The 23,140-nt window shown below is 40.6% G+C and overlaps 1 protein-coding gene across 1 annotated transcript in view; it reads right to left on the bottom strand.

The window, feature by feature from the left end:
- Window positions 1–23,140, bottom strand: part of Unc13c (unc-13 homolog C) — a 400,087-nt gene that overhangs the window by 173,457 nt on the left and 203,490 nt on the right. The window contains exons 10-12 of the mRNA XM_051197944.1: window positions 19,830–19,945; window positions 17,705–17,868; window positions 5,107–5,263 (exon numbers count right to left, since the gene is read on the bottom strand). Of these exons, the coding sequence (XP_051053901.1) occupies window positions 5,107–5,263; window positions 17,705–17,868; window positions 19,830–19,945 (437 nt within the window). The remainder of the gene's footprint in view (window positions 1–5,106; window positions 5,264–17,704; window positions 17,869–19,829; window positions 19,946–23,140) is intronic.

Genomic DNA, 23,140 nt, shown 5'->3' on the forward strand with positions numbered 1-23,140 from the left:
GGGTTGAGTCCATGGCCACCATGGTGGGGAGAATGACAGCAGGCAGGCATCTTACTGGAGCAGTAGCTGAGAGAATACATCTGGATAACCATGAGACAGACAGAGAGAGAGAGAGAGAGAGAGAGAGAGAGAGAGAGAGAGAGAGAGAGAGAGAGGTAACTGGGAATGGTGTGGGTTTTTGAAAGGCTGTCTCCAGTGACACACCCTCTCCAAAAGACCACGCCTCCAAAAGACTACACCAACTGTAGGCCACACACTGAAATACACAAGACTATGGGGGGCATTCTCATTCAAATCACCACACTGGGATTAAAAGCATGTGCCATTACACTTGACATCTTACATAGATTCTAGGATCAAACTCAGATCCTTGTGTTTTCAAGGCAAGTACTTTACTGACTGAGCCATCTCTTCACCCTCTATCTATTGTTTAAAATAATTATAACACTGAGCTACAGTACCCTAGTGTTTCTTGCCCCTAGACTTAGGTTATGTATGGAAGAATCTTACTTAGTTGGATTTGTATATGTGAAAGTCTATCTTTTTGGGGATGATCAGAATTTTGAATGAAGAAACTCTCAGATTTCTTCTCCCCACCCTGGTTTCCAGGGCTCTTCTGGAACTTTTATATGCAAGGAAGAAAGAAAACTGAAGAGAGAAATCTGCTGGGCTTCTTGTCACAGACTCCCAAATCACATCTGATGAAGCAAAATTAAAAGCGTTCTGTTGATTGAATTTTCAAAGAGATTCTTCAAACAGCAGGGACAGCTTGAGATGTAATTTTGTTTACCATATTTCTGTTTAACTAGAGTGGGATCGCCTTTGAGATAGCCGAGGGGGTCTACTGTTTGCATGGCATGATTGGAGGAGTAAATAAGAGACAGGGTGATTAAAACATGTTTCTCCCAAGGGTCATGGCACCACATTGGGAACAGCTACATTATTATACAATTATACAATACTAGGTATTATCATTTATCAAAATTTCAGGATTTTTTGGACAATTAAAGACCCAAGCCAGTGGCCAGCAAGCTATCTGAAGAGACCTAGGGAGTAAATGTCATTGACTTTGGGGATTCTCTCACTATTCCAATCTGACATTGTGGCATGACAGTCTTTGTTAGATAATATAGCAGTTACTATTTCATAATAAAACTTTATGGAGCAAAAGCAAAATTGTAATTTTATATAATCCTCATGTATCACAAGATCATAATCTTCTGTTTTTTAAATAATATTTACATGAATAAAAATTATTCTTAACTCATGAGCCATACAAAAACTAATAGGTGGGTTGGACTGGGCTCATAAGAGGAGGGAAGACTCAGGGAGGGGGGGCATGACTAACTCATGGGTACATGTGTAGAATGCCTTCCCACATACCAGGATCCTGGGGATGGTGGGAAGAAAAGTTCCCGTTAGGAGTGGGTACCAGTCTCTACCCAGCCTCAGCTTCTTTATTTGTTTCCCATCTCACTATTTTGTTCCCAGTGTTGTTGAACTTACATGGAAACTGACACTGCTCAAGTTTCAGGGCCTTTAGCTGCTTAGTACCTCTTGGACAAATCCTGCCTATGTACTCATATGATTTCAGGTCTGTGAAAGAATGTCAGAGTTAAGATAAAGAATATCCTGACATAGGCTCACAATTTCTCCATCCAAATCCATCAAAACCCACAACTCTAAATAGAGTATTTAAGGGATCTTAATAAATTTGTATAATTATTACTCATAAAAACATAGTGGGGATGTCTTTGTATTTCTTATTGATTTGAAATTCCATCTTATACCTGCCAAAATGAGTAAGATAAAAACAACAAGTGACAGCTCATGCTGGAGAGGATATGGAGCAATGGGAACACTCCTCCACTGCTGGTGGGAGTACAAATTTATGTAGCCACTTTGGAAGTCAGTGTGGTGGTTTCTCAGAAAACTAGGAATCAACCTATTTCAAGACTCAGCAAAACCACTTTTGGTTGTATACCCAAAGGATGCTCAATCATACCACAAGGACACCTGTTCAACTAAGGTCATAGCAGCTTTACTTCTAATAAACAAGAACCTGGAAACAACCTAGATGTCCCTCAACCAATGGATAATGGCAATGTGTCAAATTTATACAATGGAGTTATGACTCTACTGTTAAAAACAAGTACACCAGGAAACTTGAAGGCAAAAGGATAACCCAGACTGAGAAAGACAAACATGGTATGTATCACGCATAAGTAAATAATAGCTATGAAATAAAGAATAGCCATGTTAAAGTCCATAGACCCAGAGATACTAGGTAACAAGGAGGGTCCATGGAGGCGGACACCCAGATCTCCCTGGGAAGGGCAAATAGGAGAGATTTTGTGAGTGGACTGAGGGCAGGCGGGGACAGGAACATGAGTGATCAGATTGGGGGGGGCATGAAGGGGGAGAAGGCTGGGGGGCACATTTCAGTGTTGGGTAGAAGCCAGACACAGGAGATTCTCCCAGGAGTCTACAGGAAGGACCCTAGCTTAGACTCCTAGCAATAGTGAGTAAATAGCCTGAACTGGCTATCTTCTGGGACCAGATTGATCCCTGGCCCAGTTGTCAGAGAACAACTGAAGAAGGCAGATGCAGAAACCCACCACAAGAAGGCTCACATAATTAACTAGCCTGGGCTCATTGGGACTCACAGTGACTGACTGAACTGATAACCAGGGGTCATGCATGGGATTGACCTAAGCACTCTGTATATATGTACAGTTGTGTAGCTTGGTCCTCTTGTGGGACTCTAGCTGGAGCAGGCACTATCTCCATCTCTTTTACTGGCTTTTGGGACCCTACTACTCATAATGGGTCACCTTGCCCAGCCTTAATACATGGGGAGTTTCTTAGTCTTAGTGCAACTTGATACCCCCTGTTTTCAAATACACTGTGTTGGGGGGATTTGAAAAATCTGGGTTATACCTTAAAACAGGTTAAAAAAGGAACTTTATAACTGCCATTGTACCCAGAGTATCTGCTTTAGTCCTCAAGTGAATAAGACCTCACTCCAAAGTGGAGGCAGGACATGGTATAATTGACATGCTCGGTTTAGGATCATATTCCACAGTGAAAGAAAAATACACCGCCACATGCCCAACCTCCAATTAATCCAGTTATTGCTTGATTAAATGTTTTACTTTTGTTGTTTCTTCTGCAAGATGTTATTTGATCTCCAATATGAAGTTTGCTATAAGCATGTTGTTACTGAGATGTGAAATATGCCGAAGTTAAAAGTGTTTTCTTCTCTCTGGGTCAGTGTGAAGTAAGGGAGCATGACATCCACTTTTCCTGGCAGATGCTACTCATGAAACCACACCTTCTCAGGGCCAGAAAGGCTCGGTGTTCTGCAAGCCCAGCTCGTTCTCCACAGTGCACACAGGCAGAATAGAAGCAAAGCCATTTCATAACACAGCATGGCTTACATTATAGACAAAGTCCCAAGACGACAGGTTCTGTTTCCAAGGTGACGCCTTTATTGCAAAAGTCTTCTCTGGTCTGAATTTGGCCATCACAGTATTTTGTTGAACTAGCTCCAAAATGTTCTTTAGCCCCAGTCCCTGCAAAAGTCAATCTATCTAACAAAAATAGTTGACAGTGTATAATTTTTGTTGTAAGTAAACCAGGAGGGACAAACCTCTGGTACCTCATATTTTACATATTAGATTATGGATTCTTAAATCTCATTTGATCCTTACCTTAAATTTGGGGAGAATTTCAGTAAGACTCACTACACTCTCTGAGCAGGTTGAGAAACTGAGGTTCAAATGACAGAAGGACAGAATGGACCTGATGAGAGCTATTACCAACCCTGTTGTTAACAGCCCCAAAGTTGTCCTCTGATACCCATTTTTTTATGATTTTTTAAAATTCATTTTAAATAGTACCTGGCTCTTCATTGAAGAATTCATCCCACACAATATATACATGCTCTACCTCTTGGATGCAAAGGACAGGACAAAGTCCATCCAATAGCCTGTGTCTTTCTATGTGTTGTTTATCAGTTGTTTTTATTACATGACACTACATGACATTACATGACCCCACATTTGATTTCTACAACAGAAGGGCCAATGAAAGTATCCTTAGTGAACCTGACTGGAAATGTAGCAGAACTGGAAAGGCAAGGGAAATACTAACTATGGTGTTTTAGGAAGTATTTTCTTCAATGAATTTTAGTCATTGCTCTGAAAAAGAAAAGAACATGGCAATACATGTCCAACAGCATTACTGACCATTACTTCTGCCTCCCAGGTATCCTGGTTAGACTCCAGGAATCTGTCCTGTATCTTCTCCAGTCCTTCACTGGCTCCATCCTCAAAGACAACAAATGCTGTCCATTCTGATAATTTTATGCCTGGGAAGCTCTGGAATCCCCCTTTCTATTTCTACCTTCACTAATCCCATCTCTTCCAACTTTACCAGAATGGATCTTAATTAATATTTTACTTCCATTTTGACCAGTGCCAGTTATTTCTCAATAAGTAACAAACAGACCTCTGAGAACCTCTGTGCTTTTTACTTTCCAATACACTGCCGATGCTACCGGGTGTTGCACGCAGGTGCAGATCTTTGTAAACACACCACTCTCTCCTTCAAAAGATTGTCAGTGAAGACAGCTGTGTACAGATTACCATCGGTCTCATCTAAACATACTGACTTACAAATCTGTAAACATGTAGCATGTCCTGTAAAATTCCGGGTCACTCTTACAAAATGTGTCTTCTGCTAGTGCAAAACATCATCCCTGACATAGACCTCAATCATTGAGTCTTGCTGTCTGTCAAAACTTTTTCAGTTATACTATTTCAGACAAACCTTGAGCTACAGGACTTTAGACTAAAATACCCCTTGTTCCTCTGTAGTAAGATTCTAGAACATTTTCTTCTTTGGTTAAATAGTCACATCCTTTTTCCTCAGGGTACCAGATCAGACTTGTATTCTTTTTCATGTTAGGTTATGGGGAGTCATTATATACTATATATAAGTTAATTGGGGTAGGGTGGGAATGAAGAGAATATCTGGGGTCTAAAGTCCCTTAAAAAATCTAACTAGTTGAAAATATAAAGTTCCAAAAATAATTACACTTACCCCAAAATTTGTAGCAGCAAAGCGATCAGAGGCAGAAACCTGCACGTTAGTGGAGACAGTGGTGTGAGCATAGAAGGCGTTGATGTTCGCCAACAGGGCGCTCATGACTGCAGGGACACCCGGGCACATGTACTTAGAAGACAGACATGAAAAGTGCCTGGAATGTTTTAAAAAACAAGACATACAGTGTTTTTAAAATGGAAGCTGATTCATGTACAAGTTCATTTTCTTATGTCAACATTAAGTCATTGCTTAACTGTAGCAAGAGCTCCTACAGTCTCTGAAAGAGTAGACATATTCAGCCTCTTCCAAATTTCATATTCACTCCTGTGATGCAGCTTAATTAGAAAGTGGCTTCTTATGGGATTATGGGCAGTTTCTTTGAACTGCATGCATTCTGGGTGCTAAAAGGCAAGGCTAGTTCCCGGAAAACAGCTGAGGACACAGTGTCACGCTTCCTGTCCCAACCCTGCCTTCACTTATTTGAGAGCCTAAAATGCCACATTCCACCCAGATGCTCATTTGCTTCTGCCTGCTCCCCACACTGTCTACTGTTTTGCAGCAAGAGGCCTCACTTTCACTCACACTGGTTCATTCGTCAGCTTCACTCCTGACTTGAGTGGCACTTCTGAAGTTTTCCAGGCCTGAAGGGCCTTTGTCAGCACTTTGTGACAGACAGGATTCAATTAGACAAATTAGACAATTAGACAAACAACTGAATTATGCCAGTCCTGGTCACAAAGGCTCTCAATTGGAACCTCGACTAATCAAATCATTTACAACATCAAAAGCATCAAGCGCTTTATTCTATTTCTCTTCTCAAGGAAACCTGTCTCACGTGAACTCTATCAAAAGATTGGCAAACGGGAAAGTGTAGTTTCTGATAAATCTGAAAGATAAAATACACAAGGCAGAAAAGAGTCGTCTTATATAAACTGACCCCATTTGCTCAGATATTTTGGTCAATGATTCCCCCATCTAGGCAATTCTGCATTGTGTCACTGAATGCCAAAATGGACTGGAACTTCTCCTGGGCCTCACAGATAGAATTAATAGCATCTTGAAGTCACAGAAAACTAAAGACTGCTATACTACTATGTACTTAGCCTGTTTGTTTAACCTGCTTTTAAGAGAACAATGTAATGAACCTTACTTGCCATGGATTTTCCATGTAATCAGCTTTTATACTATAAGCTAAAGCACACCTGTAATCTTAAATTATGTACTTCTATGCCCCTGACCCAGAGCAATGCTGAAAGCATTTGCTGAAAGCAGCAAATTCAGAGGTTGAAAGCAATCTTCTAAAATGAATTTCCTCTAGAACGTTAAACACAGCATTTGGATATTGGTTGAATGACAATGTCATTTGTAGTATTGTTTGTCATCTGGGTCATTTGGGAGGGTGTCAGTTGGAGCCAGTGACTTAATTCCTTATAAAACAGTTAAGATTTCTGTAAACTATCCCATTCCTTCATCATGTAAAGCTTTCAATGATATTCAGTAATAAGAGAGAGACAAAAAGCCCTTTGTTAAGGACTGAAACACATAGACACACACAAACAGACAGATATGGACAGTCACATGACACTTTTGTAGACAGACACACACAAACACACAGACACAGTCACTCAAAATACAGACACACAGGGCAGGCACAGAAAAAGGCACAAGGCAGCTTCACAAGACAGCCCTCAGGCAGGCACAGGTTCAGTCTCATGCAGTAGGCTGACAGCACAGAAGACCCAGGGAACCTACAATAGAGAATTCAAATATGTGCCCATGCTTGCTTGGCTAAATGAGTCCCGGGGGGAGTATTTTTATTTCTTTCCTTAATGTGAAACAGGTGAGTTATTGGTGACTTGGAGTTCATCATTAATGCACTCAATCCACACAGAATACCACAAGTGATACAAAAATTATTTCAAGAAATGTTTAAACCCCAAAGTGAGGCCATCATGTTTCTCCCTGACCCCCAAATTTTATAATGCTGGGATTTGTTAGGCTCTAATGAGAGGCCAATAATTATGGAATATTAAATGCCTAAGTATGACAATTTGGGAGAGATAATAAAAGAAAAATAGGCATATTTAGGAAGAAGTAGAGACATGACATCACAGTCAATTGCCAAAATAAACTTTACTGAAACTCTGAAGTTGGAAGTGCGTTATTTTGAAACGGAGGCTGTCACAGAGCAATGTAGTTCCTGGCTTCCTAATAATATAGTCAGGCAGCAACAGGGCTCATTGGGTTAAGGTACTTGCCAGCAAGCTTGGTGACCTGAGTACAATCCCCACAGCCCACATGGTAGAAGGAAAGAACCACCTTCCATATGTTACCCATCGACTTCCACAGAGCATGGAAAGCACTCTTGCAATAAGTGAATACAATGTTATAAAAATTAAAACAAACTCATACAGTCAGATTGTTAGACCTTATTTCTTTTAGCTGTCTCCTGCAGTGGGCTTGGGTGGGCCACATGTTAGAGCAGACAGGGTGGGTACAGGGCACAGGCATGAAAGTCCAGTCCACAAGCAGGGAAGAGAACAGTTAGAGGGACTTAGGATGACCAGGGAAGGATGAAAAGCCCGGTGTCCCCATGGTTGATACAACTGTATGTAAAGTGTACTCTAGTTGACAGCAGTGAATCCACCCACAGACCAGCATGGACACAGGCATGTAATAGATGCGCAGCAACTGTGAGAGAATCAGGAAGCAGACAGAGTATTCTTGAGACACTGGGTGAGCATTATCACCCCAGCCTGGAGAGACTCAGGGAAAACTTCTTAACTGAAACTTGGCGATGACTGAGAGATCTTTAAGCCATGCAAAGGACTTGGTATCACTGAGAAGGAATTTGCTCAGGGAAATGAAATGCTACAAACAAAAACACAATGAAGACACAATTATGTGCCGTCAACTCCATTGACCACTAGGGGATAATTCCAGACCAGTATGGCCAGATGTGTGTCTGGGGTTGATGTGAAATTGTGTGCCATATGGTAGGTCAGCTACATCTTCATAGGTCAGAGAACTTTAGCAAATGAAATTCTAATTCTCTCAGAGTATATGTAAGCTACAAAGTCACCTCCCAGAAGTCATACTCCTTCTCTATGAAGTGGAAGCAACATCATCAGATCTGCATTTTAAGGGGTTACTTTGGGTGTGAGAATTTAGAGAATGCGTTTGAGATAGGGGAAGGGAGAAAAGGAGTCTAACAAGGAAGCAAGGAAGTTGTCTGGGGGTTTCCTTCCTTCCTTCTTTCCTTTCCTTTCTTTCTTTCCTTCCTTCCTTCTTCCTCCCTCCCCCACTCCCTCTCTCCCTCCCTCCCTCCCTCCCTCTCTCTCTCTCTCTCTCTCTCTCTCTCTTTCTTTCTTTCTTTCTTTCTTTCTTTCTTTCTTTCTTTCTTTCTGTGTGTGTGTGAATTTTGCTATAGTGAATATGGCATGCAGATACACTTAATTATTTAAGTTTCATTATGCTGTCTAGTCAGAGTGCACAAATGGAAGGTGGGTCTCAGTACATTGACCGCACTTCACTGGGGTCACCTTCCTCTCTTTCTGTGGTTGTACGCTGTGGCTGCACCTGTGTGCCTGCAGGGCTGCTGTCCTTACTGAGATCACATTTAACACAGTGACTTCCCACTCCCAAAGATGTACCAATGGTTTCTTCCCCTTACTGAAAACAAAGCAACAGGAGCCAATGGCATTTACAAGGAGTTGGGAGGGGGGCAAGATGAGAGCTCAGTTATCTCGATAGGTCAGTTGATCATTATACAGAATAACTTCGGGAGTGTTTGGCTGTGGTACGTGGTGATCATGCTGCAATGCTGACTGCACTGTCATGGCTGTGCTGAGAGCAATGTTTTATATTACCCAGAACATTAGGCAAGTGTACATCTCAAAGAATAGACAGAAATATCTTGTTCTCTGGTTAATACTGAAATGAGGCAACTTCTGGGGTATGATAGGCAGTAGCTAGAGGCATAGGAGTCACCCTCTAAATCTTCTAGAAGACTCCAATGACACCAGAAAGGAAGTCAAATCCTACCAGTCCTGGGAAGTAGGAGCATCAGTCCATGATTTCTAGCAACCTTTCCTAACTTCAAGGCAGCTTGCTGGACTTAGAAACACTCAGTGACAGACTGGTGTCTTGGCCCTTAAGAATTAGTTGGCCTACAAAAAGTGGGATGACAAGTCTAGGAACTACTCACTGTATGTCTTCTCAGCAGTGAGCTGGGCTTACCTACATTCCAGCAGGGCTGTCCAATAGACTCTACTCTGTGGTAATGTCCCCTGAGGCAGGAGAGTATTTCCACATTTACTATAACCCACTCTGTCCATACACACTCAAGATGTCACAACTCCTAATCTGCAGTGTAGCTGTGCAATAGGGGTGTGAAGTTCATTAGAGGAAAAGGTGAGAGAAGGCTGGGAAAGGAGATGAGCTCCAATATTTCATGCATTGCTTACAGCAAGACAAACTTCATAGATTGTGGGTGATGGGATTAAACCCATGTCCTTTCCAAGAGCCAGTGTTCCTACCCACTGAGCCATCTCTCCAGCCCCTGTATCAGATTCTTAAAGGGTGTGAAGAGAAAGTTTGTCAATGGTCTCACAGCAAAAGGATAGGTACGTAAGGTAGAGTTTGTATTCGGCACATGAATTTACTTATTACTGATGCTTGTCTGTTTAAGGTTTCACATGGTGGATATAATTTTATCTGTCAATTATGCAAGACTAACTAAAACTAACGAAGAGATAGTCACTGGTATGTTCTGACACCAGGGGACTACTGAAGTATTTATTGGCAAGTTGTATCAGATTCTGTCTCTAGATCACCTCTTTTCCTGTTTTATGTCACAACAGGAGAAAAATAAGAATAACACCAAAATTTATATGTCCCTTCAGGAGAAGTTGTTCTCAGTCAAAAAAGGTGTGGATATTACAAGATATACCAGTCTTTGTTTTACCTATGCAGTATGCCAATTTTTATGGAAGATTTATTTTTATGTATATGTGTAGGAGTTTGTACACATGAGTTCATTACCCACAGAGGCTAGAACAAAGTGTCAGGATCTCCTGGAGCTGGAGTTACAGGAAGTTGACAGTTATCTGACATGGGTGTTTGGAAAGAAACTCAGGTCTTTTGCAAAAGCAACAAATGCTCTTACCAGCTGACCCAACATATCAACCCCACCATTTTCTTTTAATGAGCAGAACGTAAGGTAACTAGAATGATACAATGCTAACCACTCTTGGATTCTTGGGAAAGATTTTGGAGAGAAAATGAATGATAAAAGGTAAAATGGTAGAAATACTCTAAAACCAGATTTGATTCCCTAGACTCAGACTGATGTATTCTCAAGTGATCAGCACTAAATATTCTAGCCTCTTCCTAAAGAGAAATTCAAATATTTTTCAATTGCTTCTTCTTAAGTCCAAAGCATGATGACTTCTCAATGGAGGTTTTGGATGACTAGATTTCACTCATGAGGTTAGAGAGAAGAGAATGGGGGGTGGGGAATATGCAGATTGCAGAAAGATGGAAAATTTAGCAGAATGCCAGCAGCTACTCCCCTCCCATCAGCTACTCCCCTCCCAGCAACCACTCCTTCTCTGTCTTCCCTCCCCGCTACACGCCTAGATTTGGCCTATCCATTTATACAGGCATGCAGGACAGAGGCCTATTTATCATGATCTTCTTAGTATTTTAGCTCTTTTTCATCCTAAACTCGGAGCCCAATGGATGCAAAAACTCTCCCTATTCCTGAGTCCTAATGCCCCCTTCTTGCTGTGGCCTGGATCTATCTCCTATGGGGGCAGATATTTCTATGAGGAAACTTTTTTATGGGTTGACCTTTTGAGGAGGCTAAGGTCTTAGGGAGGTGTGAAGATAGACAGTGGGATTTTCACCATTAGCCCAACAGTAGCTTTATAAAAAGTAGCCTAGAGAGATCTTGTAATTGAAAATACTATGAGAACACAGTAAAGGAGTCTTCCATGAACCAGGAAAATGCCCTTCACAGAACAATTTTGATCATGGACTTCACTGCCTTTCTAATTGTGGGAAATAAACTCCTGTGATTTATAAGGCACCCAGTTTATAACATTTTGTTATAGTAACATTCATAGACTACAGTCATCCTGCATAAGTCCACACACCTAGCTACATAGGAAACATCTACTGAACAAGCGAATTATGCATTCTAGAATGTTGGGCCTGAATCTGGACCTTGACTTCTTGTTCACTGCTATGCCTTTGATTCCTGCAACAGTTCCTTCTTTTTACAGACCCTGAAGAAAAGGTAAATAAACAGAGAAGTTAGTGGCTCAACATTTTCCTTAGAAGGCATGTGTGTGGCTTTAGCAGCAGAAACAGACCAGGTTTAAGGTGAACTGTAACCCAACAGTTCTGCTTTAGAGATGAGTTTATGACAGCAGCACCAAGGCACAAGTCATTAGGGCCACAGCAAAAAGCCATGACCCAGTACTGTTTCTCATCTGGCCTCACAGAGGCTGATCCTAGTTCAGCAGAATCCCACATTTTAATCCCAACTTCAGTTTTACAATGAAATAAAAACTAATAAAAGAGTTAAAGGTGTTAACTTGATAGAAATCACTTTCAGAGAGGCTGGGGAAGTAGCTCATGTGGTGAAGGGCCTGACATGCACTTGTGAGGCTCTTAGTTCATAGTTCCAGAACTCACACAATGCCAGGTGGGAAAGCACACATCTGTAATTATGGGGCTGGAGAGGTGGAGCAGGCAGCTCGCTAGAGCTCATTGGCCAGCCAGCATAGCCAATATGTGAGCTCCAGTTTCAATGAGAAACTTTCATCTCAAAATATATGGTGGGGAGTAACAGAGGAAGACACCTAGTATGTACCACTGATCTCCACATGTATTTATACACACATGAACATACATAGACTAACACAGTACAAACACCAACCGTCTCGATACATAGAATAGAATTCAATTTATGTTCTTGGAAGTGTTAGAACATTATAAGAAAAGATTATATGCTTGCACAAATGAGAACTATCAAGGCACACTACTGTGATGGAAATAGCATGCCCGGCCTTGAGAAGCAATAGACATAGAGTGGTGTGCTCCTTGGACAGAGGGAACACACCACTGTTCTTATTGCTGTAAGCTAGAAAGCCCCCTCTGCTGTGGATTGACCATTGCACTAGCCACATGGGCACAGAGTCTTCATGTACTTGACTGTTCACTTGTTCTGATAGGAGAGCTACAATCTCCATTTCCATGAAAGCTCCAAAGCCAAGGGCATTGTCAGAGTTTTATTTAACAAATAAACTGACAAACTGCCCCTGATAGGAAGTAGCCTGTGGTGAAGTAAGTGTGTGTTTACAGTCAGCAGGGTGTAGTGTAGAGGTCTGGGAAGCTGAATCTTCTCGCTCAGGTTATTTGTCAGCAGAATAGAGTCTACTTCCTCTACATTCTGAGAACTACTCAAGGGAGAGAAATCTAATGACACACTCAGACTCTGACTAATACACGCCTACCCTCAATTATCCATCTCCAAGACTGTCCTGAAAAGAAGCAGGAATGCTCCTACGAGAAACCAATCAGTCTCCATTAGGTGAAAGAAAATGAAGTAGTAGAGGGATTTAGCTAAGCATGCAGTCTTTTTAAGTATGAAAAGAAACTGCTAGGAGAATTCAGAAGAATCAAGCCATTTTGTCCTTTTCCAAACTTATAAGTGTGCACACTACACAGATGTTTCTTCCTTAAAGCAGTGTCCCAACTTTGTGATTTTTAAACTTTCCAAAGACAAAACAAAACAAAAAACAAAAACAAAAGATTTATTTTACATGTATGTGCATTTTGCCTGCATGTATGTGTGTTCACCATGTGCATGGAGGCCAAAAGAGATGGTAGGTTCCTTGAAACCAGAGTTATAGACAGTTGTGAGACATCATGTAGGTGCTGTGAACTGGACTCAGATCCTCTGGAAGAGCAGCCAGTGCTCTTAACATTTTGAGCCATCTATCCAGATCCTAATTTTGCAAATTTTAACCATTAAGAAGACAGAATTCTTAAACTTGAAACTAATAGTTCTGTGTGTTTTGTTTTCTTGCTTGGTCATTATGATTTGTTGGGTTATATTCTAATGTTATTTTATATACAATAGAATTTTATTAGCTGTATAAAATGAAATCATGACATCTGCAGGAAAGTGGATGGAACTGGAGCTCATTTTGTTAAGTGAAATAAGCCGGACTTAGAAAAACAAATACCACATTTTCTCTCACAAGTAGACAATTGATTGACATTCATATATGTGTGAATACGTGTGTGTGTGTGTGTGTGTGTGTGTGTGTGTGTGTGTGTGTGTATAGATCATGAAAGTAGAATGTGGACAATCAGAGGGAAGGAATAGATTTTAAAGAAGAGGAGAGGGAGGAAGAGAGGGCCATGGAATACAAGCACCATGAAAGTAGAAGAGGGGGAAGAAAAAGGAACCAGAAATCCTGGTAGGTGTCATGGGGAAGAGGAGTAAATAAAAACAAAATATGATGATGAATATGTAAGAAATCAGCATAATGAAACCTACTCCTGTGTATGGTGCCTTAAAAATTAAAAAGCAGTTGTCTGGGGTTTCTTTCTGAAGCCCTGGCCCACAAGAAACACAGATAACATCCAAGGTGCCTTGGAAACTCCTGATGTGGCAGATCAGAATTAATTTTTCTTGTTTGTGTGAGGGTTTTGTCCTCTACCTTACCTGACAAAGCATTAACTTTGTAAAAACATTTGTATAGTAACCAGTGTGGAAGGGAACTTATCATCAAAAGATCAACTGAGTTTTTAACAAGCAGCTTTCCAAAGTTAGAGTGATAATGAGTCAGTTTCAGCCTTGGGAATGCCTATTTAGGAAAACCTTTTGCCTTCTATGTGGTAGGAAGACAAGGTGTGATATTGGAAGTCCTTATAAATAAGTTTGGGGACATGAAAGGACTAATAACTTACCTCTCCAGCAATACTGTTCTTGTGGATATAGAGAACAATCAATCTATTCCCCTCCTGATACATTATTTATGCATTTATTTTTGTGCCTTAAAGCAAAAGTTTTAAAACAACAGAGAAATAATGATTATTTCACACATAGAAATATGAGATTTTCATCCATAAACTGCCCCTTTCCAATTATTTTATATTGCCAACAATCTATTGGGAATTAACTTATATTTCAGATGCAGAAATAGCATTTTGGAAGCGTGACTAAATTCTCTTTGAAAAATATTTTCAAGCCCTGACAACAAAGTGTCAGTATCTGAAAGTCTGTTTTCAAATTATTATAAGGAATCAGTGTGATATGCACCAAAATATTTCAATACAACTTACACAGTAAAGGAGTCACATACATCAATTTAATTAAATTAATCTTTTCTCCATTATTTGCTTTTGACAATTGAAAACATCTGACACCCAGAGATAGTACAGGAGAAACTTAAAAAGGAAAAAAAAGTTGATAGAAAACTTTGCTTCTTGTTCCTTCTACTGCAAGCCTGTATTTAGTTTCTAGCCTGAACCCAGAACTTTCAACATAGTGAAGTAAAAGTAATTACTAATCAAGATTTCCATCTGTTCCACTTCATATAGAATTCACCTCCAAGATGCTCACTGTTTTAAACTGCTGACATATTTACACACAATTAGAGACCTATATCAGTCTATAAAAGCAATTCATTCCTAGCACCAATCACTGATCCATAATTTCAGTAAGCAAAGAGACTGTAATTTAAGAATTATTAGATTGTCAGTCAATAGATTTTTTTCCTTTTTGTAAGGTAATGGCAAGTTTTGTATTGCCAAAGCAAAATTTGTCCTGGACAATGTTAATGATGAAAAGCAAGGAGATGTGCTGGAAAATAATGGCTCAGTTGGTAAAGATACTTGCCAACAAACTCAATAACCCATGTTTGATCCTCAAGACCCAAATGGTAGGAAGAGAGAATTGACTCCTCAAATTGCCCTCTGACCTCTACACAGTAGCCATAGGCTGTAGCTCTCCAGTCAATTCTGAACAGAAAAAGTCTCAGTAGGAGCTGGAGAGATGCTCTGTGGTTAAGAGCATTCACTGCTCTTGCCCAGGACCTGGGTTCTGTTCCCAGCACTCACATGATAACTCACATCTATCTGTAATTCTAGTTCTAGGGGATTTGACACCCTCTTCTGGTTTCTGTGAGCTCCTGCACCCACATGGTGCATATAAACTCCCCGAGACACAAACATATACACAGAAATTACAAACAAACAAACTGCCCCTCCCCCAAATCCTTAAATTCCTTGGCATGGGACAAAACAGATGTCAAAGTCAGTAACTTCCTTACAACTGCTGGAGTGTAACATAGATGTCCCTGACAGAGTCCCTGATTCGAGATGTGGGCAGAAGTGGAGAAGTTTGAGCTGAACATAGCCACACCTATATGTTTGCTAAATCTCCAATTATTTAACACAGGGCCCAGGATTGAGTGCTGCAGGAACACAGCTGATCCCACACAGCATTTACTATCTGGGCATTACAGAATACAACAGTTGCCAATCCTTGCTTCAGAATGTATGTGGTATAAACAGGGCCTTGTTAAAGTGGAATGTGAATAGGAAAACACTCCCATGACATGCATGCCACTTATCTGATAAGAATCCAGACTTTGTTAACTTCTTATTGTTGAGTTTCAAATGTGAGGAAACATACTTAAGAGACAGAAGTGATGTCCTCTCTCAGCTACATGCTATTTACCAGGATTGTAGGCATTTTTCTCACAGTATAGAACATAGGAAAAGGACTCTGATGTCAGCACCCAAAGCTCTTTTGCTCTAACTCCACTGAATGATTTCCTTTGCTTGCCAGTGATTCCACGTTGGACAGTTCATTTCCATTGTTAATTGTAGTTGCATTTCAATTGTACTCAATTTTATATTATGTGTTCTGAGAAGTTACACAGCACTCGCCATTCAATAAAACAGATGTCAAAGCCACTGACTCCCTTACAGCTTCCGGAGTGTAAATTAGATTGCCCTGACAGCGAGTCCCTGTAGCAAGATGTGGGCAGGAGAAGTGGGTGGCCATCAGTCAGAGAGATGAAAACCGAGTTTCTAGATTGTGGAGGAAGCCTCTATTTTGTGACCTTAAGATCCCTTGTATGTCTAAAAGTGTGATCAGCATTATTCAGCCCCAGGCCATTATATAAATTGGAAAGACACCACCTACCAATATGTGTGTTCATGCAAATGTATGTAGGTGTCAGTGCCCACTCACATAGAGGCCAGAGTTCAACATCTAGTGTGTTCTTCAATCCCTCTCTATGTTTTTCTTTGAGACAGTCTCTTAGTAAGCCAGAACTCTCAAGCTGACTCTACTGGATGGCCACTGAGTCCCAGGATCCTCTTGTCTCCACTTTCCCTGTACTAGGGCTACAGGAACATGACACTATGCCTAGCTCTTTAATGTGGGTGCTGGGGATTTGAAATCAGCCATCTATGCTTGTGCAGAAAACTCTTTAGCTATTAGCTGCACCATTTCAGTAATTTAAACATTGCTTTAGTATTTTAAATTCAGTACTTTCAATCACTCTGTTCCAGAACCATGGCTGGTTCTGGAATTGTATAGTCTGTAGAAGAGCATTGATTTTTTTTTTTTTTTTTTTTTTTTTTTTTTTTTTGCTGTTAATTACATATGGTGGTTAGTTTTGTTAACTTAAAGCAGCCTAGAATCACCAGAAAAAAGAGACCCAGTAAAGGTTTGTAGACATTGGGTTGGTCTGTGGAAAACTGTCTTAATTAATATAACTAATGTGAGAAGATTCAGTCTACTGTGAGTGGGATCATCATGCCTTAGGCAGGGGCTCCTGAATTGTGTGAGACTAGAAAGATGGAGCTGAGCACAAACGAGTACGTGTGCAATCATTTTCTCTCTGCTCTTAACTCTGGGTGTGGTCAGTTATCTCAGGCTTTTGCTGCCTTGACTTACGTGTAGGTCTGTAATCTGAATGTGTGAGCTAAACTAAACCCCTTCTCCCCTAAGATGCTTTTTATTAGGGCCCTTCTCTCAGATTATCATATTTTACCAGTGGGTCTCAAATGAGCATTTCTAAATCCCCCTTGCTAATGATCTAGTGAAGGATTACCATTTCCAAAAGAGAACAAAGGCTGGATTATGGTGATGTTGATTGAATGTTCTGATACTATTTTACTGCTGTATTTGGCAGTATATACACAATGTAAGGAAATTCTCTTTTTAATCTATTGCATTTGGGATAGAGTTGTTGAGATGAGGGCTGGTACAATGGCCATCAGGTAAGATTGTTTCCCAACAAACTTGACATCCTGAGTTTCAGTCCCAGAAACCAACACAGTACAAGGAGAGAATGGAGTCCTGCAATTTGTCCTTTGACCTCTACAGGCATGCCATTATGAGTACATGCGCGCGCGCGTGCGCGCACGTGCACACACACACACACACACACACACACACACCAAGTATAAATAGCAGAGAATCAAGATGAAGTCTCCCTTTTCTTTCCACTGAATTCCAACCAAGATTTGTGACTACTCTAGCATCCACAGTACTTACGTCATAGCTTGATAAATGGATTCAACCCCATAACGCATGGCAAATTCATCCACTATTTCTTGAGAAGCATCATCAAAGAAAACCTTCCAGGCCTCATCGCCTTTGACCTCTGGTATTTTCACACGGCCATTAGACTTCACTTCAGTCAAATAATGGAACAGGTTCTGAAACCAAGCAGTGTATAGTTGTTCAGGGATTCCTCAGGATAGGCTAGGAACATTTAACTATGCTTTTCTGTAGAATATCCCTGTATTGTTATCATGTCTATGTCACCAGCCTCTGAATGCAATGGGATTATTTTAGATTACATTCAACTGGATTTATTATAGGAAAACTGCCTTTGCTTCTGCCTGAGATTTTGCCGAATCAATAAATCATTTGTTTGTACATACCCAGCCATTTCAAGAAGGAAGCAAGCAAGTTTATGTTTCTATGTAAGATAATACATTTTTACATTGTGGACTCTGAGTAAATTACAGTGTCCTGGTTGGATAATGGGATGTTAGCCATGATCCTACAGAAAACCATCACATAACAGTATTTTTAGGCTTCAGAAACAGAATGGCAATAGCCAGGAAAAAGTGTTGAGATGAAAAATAAATGTTTGGAAGTTTTGTAATTAAATAAACCACCCCACCAAATTCCCTTCTGTGTCCAGGAAGTATAGATGTTGTAACCTAGAAGAACCTTTTTCTTGGTTATAGAGCTTTCTATCTCTTTTTAGATTTACCTTTGATAGTGTGGCAGTGTGCACAGAACAAACATGGAAGTCAGCAGATAGCTAGTGAGAGTTGGCTTTCTCTTTACACTGTATGGATCCCCATATTTGGAGGTCAGGGAGCTATCTCTCCAGCCTTCATTTTCCTGAACTACAAGGAAAGTATTTAGGAAGTACAGCCTAAAGTACACATCTTCTCTGCTGGGTGTCCAAGGCCAGAGATCCCGGCCAAGTCTGTGTTGCTTTTTGTTAGTAAGAAAACAGAAAGCTGCTTATTGATACGATCCTGCCAATGCATCGGCCATAAAAATTAATCTATATCTGCCTACTTTGTGAACAACTTAAACCCGTATTCTTTGTTTGGTAAAATGGTATGCAAATCTTTACCATGTCAAGTGTTTAGAGGTATATATTTCATAAACAACAGCAATGGCCTACTGGTGGTTAGTTTAGTAGTGTCACTTTGACACAATATAGAAGTGCCCAGGAAGAGAGTGTCAGTGAGAGGCTGTCCAGGTCATGTTGGCATCTGGGCATGTCTGTGGGGGATTGTCTAAACTGGCTGACTTGAGGAGGGAAAGCCCAATATGAATGTCAGCCACACTGCTTTCCAGGCTTGGCTCTGGACTGAAGCAGATGAGACAGGGCGGTGAGAGAAGCAGGTGTGAGTTCTCGCTCTGCTTCTGACTGGGGATGTGAGCCACGGCTTCACGTCCTGCCTCCTTGAGTTCCCAGCAGTGATGGATTACAACATGGAACTGTGAGCCCAAATAAACCTTTTCTTTCCTAAATTGCTTTCTGTCAGGCATTTTATCATAGTGACAGGAGTGGAACCAGGATAGCCATCTTGCTGATGCCTTTTCCCTCTAGGGAAAGGGTTCTTTCTCTCCCAGAGCATGGGGCAAGGAACAGTCCTTAGCCTTGTCTCTTCCTTTTGGCTATCTGGAAAAAGTATCGTTTTTCACCCAAGAAGGTCCTCAGTGACATTTTTTTTTTTTTTACCTCTCCAGAGCTTGTGGTAGCCCGGGGCAACTGGTCAGTGTGTGTACATCAAGGACCGACAGGAACTGGCAAGTCAGCTCTATAGCACCTGCCTTGAGTGCTCATTCTGAAATTCCCCTAAGGAGCCAGCTTTTTAGTGGGTTTTTATACCTCAACCCATCACCTGCTACTACAGGCTCAGCAAATCTTGGCTACCACAGGCTCAGTCAGAGCAAAGCCCCAATTACCAGGCTACCACAGGCTCAGCCAGCACAGCCCAGCACAGCTAGCACAGGCAGTCTGAACTCCAGATAGAACTCCACAAACCCAATTCCTTGACCTTTCAAAACTTAGGGTTTTGTGATTCATAGCAAGCATGCCCCACCCCCAATTTCTACTTTTAATGAAATTTGTTTTGCTAGTTACCTCATGTAAACAAGTGTATTGAATATGGTATGGTGCCACCTTCTCCTCTCCCTTTATTTCCACGTTGATTTTCAGTCGGATGGCCCCAGACACAGCTGACTTATCTGTCCGTTTCTCTGAGGAAAAGCAAACATGTTCTTGGTCAGTTATTTCAACAAGAACATAATTCTTATTCAAGTCCCCCAGTGTACTAACTCACCAGGACCATAGATACCTGCACTGGGCTTACCCAAGAGTGGCCATATCAGCAATCAGTCAAGCAAGGGGGAGGCTCTCATGGGGCCCTACCTTTTTATCTCTGCACTATTGACTATTGTGAGACTCAGAGAGAGAGAGGGGGGACCACTCTCTTTAGTTTTATATTCACCAAAGAGCCACTCCTCACACTGCAAAGGACAGAGCCAAACACATGAACCCTAGTCCTATTAATCTCAGTGGATCACAAAACAAAACAAATAGACATAAACATGAAAGAGATTTGTGTGTGGAATGCATGTTGATAGGGGTGTTAATCTGGTGGGTGAAAGTGGTCCATGTGTTTTACAGACATGTGTAAAACTGTTTAAAAACAAATTTATGGGCTGGAGAGATGGTTCAATGGTTAAGAGCACTTGATGTTCTTGCAAAGAATCTGGGCTTAATCCCAGTGCCCACATGGCAATAGCTCACAACCATTTTAACTCTGGTTTCAGGAGATTCAATGCCCTCTTCTTGCCTCCATGGGTACCAGGAATGTACAAGATATATATATAATGAAACACTCATACATAAAATAAAAATAATGGATCTTTAAAGGGAGGTTTAATTAATGAAATCTAAATTAGCCATATATACACACATGTATGTATACACACATTTACATAAAGTACACACACATATGCATACACATGCATGCACACACATACATTACACACGCACACGCACGCACACACACACACACACACACACACACACACACACACACGAGAAGCTCACCCAGGAACACCTCATTTTTCTATATCATAAGTGACTAAGTATCCATGACCCCCGCAGACAATTCTTACCTGTTGTGCTGCTGTAATTGTTAAACTGCCTATAGAGAGTTCCTACAGAAGATTAAAGGGCCCCCTTCCCTTATACATTAAAGTTAAATTCATCATGCGGCAATTACAAGCAAGATAATCAGAGCATAAAATCTCACAAGGAAACTGTCTCATTTGAAAACACCCCTTCAGCATCCTCTTGTTCGTGCTACATTTCAAAAGATGAACCAAATTCTGGCTAATGACAAGATGAAAGCAGTTTTCCTATAGTCTTTTGACAGCCTGTGTTTATTTGTAAATTTGGTATTAATTATTTGAATGGAATCAAAAATATAACCAATTTATTCAGGAAGTGGATTTGAGTTGGGAGGGACAGCATACATCTATCAGAGCTCTGAGAACAACTTACAGTTACAACGTTCAAAGAGTATGAAAATGGCTTGGAAACATGAGATTGACACCCACTTCATCGAGGAAGTGCATGGAGGGAAGGTCACTATAAGAAAAAGTAGGAGCTACATAAAGCAGTAAGAGGCTAGTGCTGAGGACTTTAATTGGCCCCTTCCCAAAACATATCTGTGTTTTAAGCCACATAAAATTATGAAGCTTGCTTTCTCTGCGTGGGGTGCCTCATCCTTGCTGTCTAGCAGGAATGAGTTGTGAAAATTCCTTCTTTGGCAGTAAAGAACCATCAGGGGCTTTTTCTAGGACACCACACCTACTCTGTTGTTTTGTTTAGTACCAGGGATTGAACTCAGAGTCTCATAATTGCAAGGGAAAAGCTGTACCACTAAGCTGTATCTCCAGCCAGTTCCTCCCTTTTTAATTTGAGACAGGTCCTTGTGAAATTGGCCAGGCAAGCCCTGGTCTAATGATCCTCCTGCCTCTGCCTTCCGAGGAAATAGAATTACAATCTTGGCCCAGTAGACCTGTCCAGGAATCCCTTTACCCTCAACATATATGGAGTTTTCAGCTAGCAGTAAGTGAAATACAAAGCCTGGGATTTCCTGGCGAGCAACCCCTTTCCAGAGCTTAGGAAGCTTAGAACTAATGCTGTCCCTCAAACCAGGAGCCATTGACTCTGCTTGAGCACATAGGGCTTTGGGGGCAAGCACTGCTTTGTGTGGTAGGGTGGAGAGAAAGGACAGAGTTTACAGGATGGACAGAGTGGATTATTTTTGAGGATTGGGCACACTGAGGAATTTTACAAAGCTAAGAAATGAGAACCAATTTCATCTCTATCTCTTCTCCAACCTCCTTTCCTGACTGTCTCTCTCCCCTTTCCTTCATAGAAGGACAAGGACAGGGGAGAGAGGACAAAAGTACCCCCTGGGCAGCTGAAGGTGTTGCTTTCTACACAGCAACACAGCATGGTGTTTCTTTCATAGTTTAAAGGGCAGCTTCACATCAAAGATGGACAGACATCTAACCAAATAGAACAGCTAGGCTCCCTAGCAAACGGGGTATAACCAGGTATGGACCATCCAACAGCAAAATACAAGAATTTCTGTCCTGAAATATAACTCTATGCTTTAGTTCAAGAAGATGGTAATTTATCATAGGAAAAAAAAACATGCAAAAGTAGGCTCTAATTAAAATATAATTTTGAGTATTGTACAGGAACTGAAATTTTCTTCCTTTAACATCTTGGTTTCATATGTAAAGTTACTTAATAATTTAAAAAAGATGTGGGAGTTTTAACTTAGTTTCAAGCTTAGATTCCAATAATGAGAAGTACTAATGTTCTTTATTAAGATTCTTCAACTATTTTTGGTAATGAGTTCCCAGTATAGCTGAATCATTTGTGTTTAGATTAAGTTAAATTTCCTGTTTCTTTAAGTTGTTACATAATTTAGAGCTTTGTTAACTCAATGAGACTTTCTTTATTTTGACAGTCAGTGTATTACTAAAAGTTTGTAGGTTTTGTTTCTGCTTTAAATCCAACATTCTATAAGTTGGCAAAGTAGATTGTGAATCTAAGCGTAATTTTTTTTGCAGCCCCAGGGCTGTGTCAGTTTCTGTTAGATTTATGACCAGCCAGTTCTGAAAAATTTAATTTACCATTTCCTAGGCTGTCATCAAGTAATCTTTGGATCACATCTTTTATGGAAACTAAGATAACTTTAAATTCATACTGTTAGTAAGTCATCAGTAAAGAGCCATAGTTATTTTATATTCAAGAAAAAGCCAAATTCAAAATGGTCTTACCTGTTTCCATACTAAAAGTTTATTTAAATGTCATGACAGCCAAGCTTATTATTGACGTTTTCATGGTTGGAGCCTATGTTA

The sequence above is a fragment of the Phodopus roborovskii genome, unplaced genomic scaffold (genome assembly GCF_943737965.1).
Source record: "Phodopus roborovskii unplaced genomic scaffold, PHOROB, whole genome shotgun sequence".
Lineage (NCBI taxonomy): Eukaryota > Metazoa > Chordata > Mammalia > Rodentia > Cricetidae > Phodopus > Phodopus roborovskii.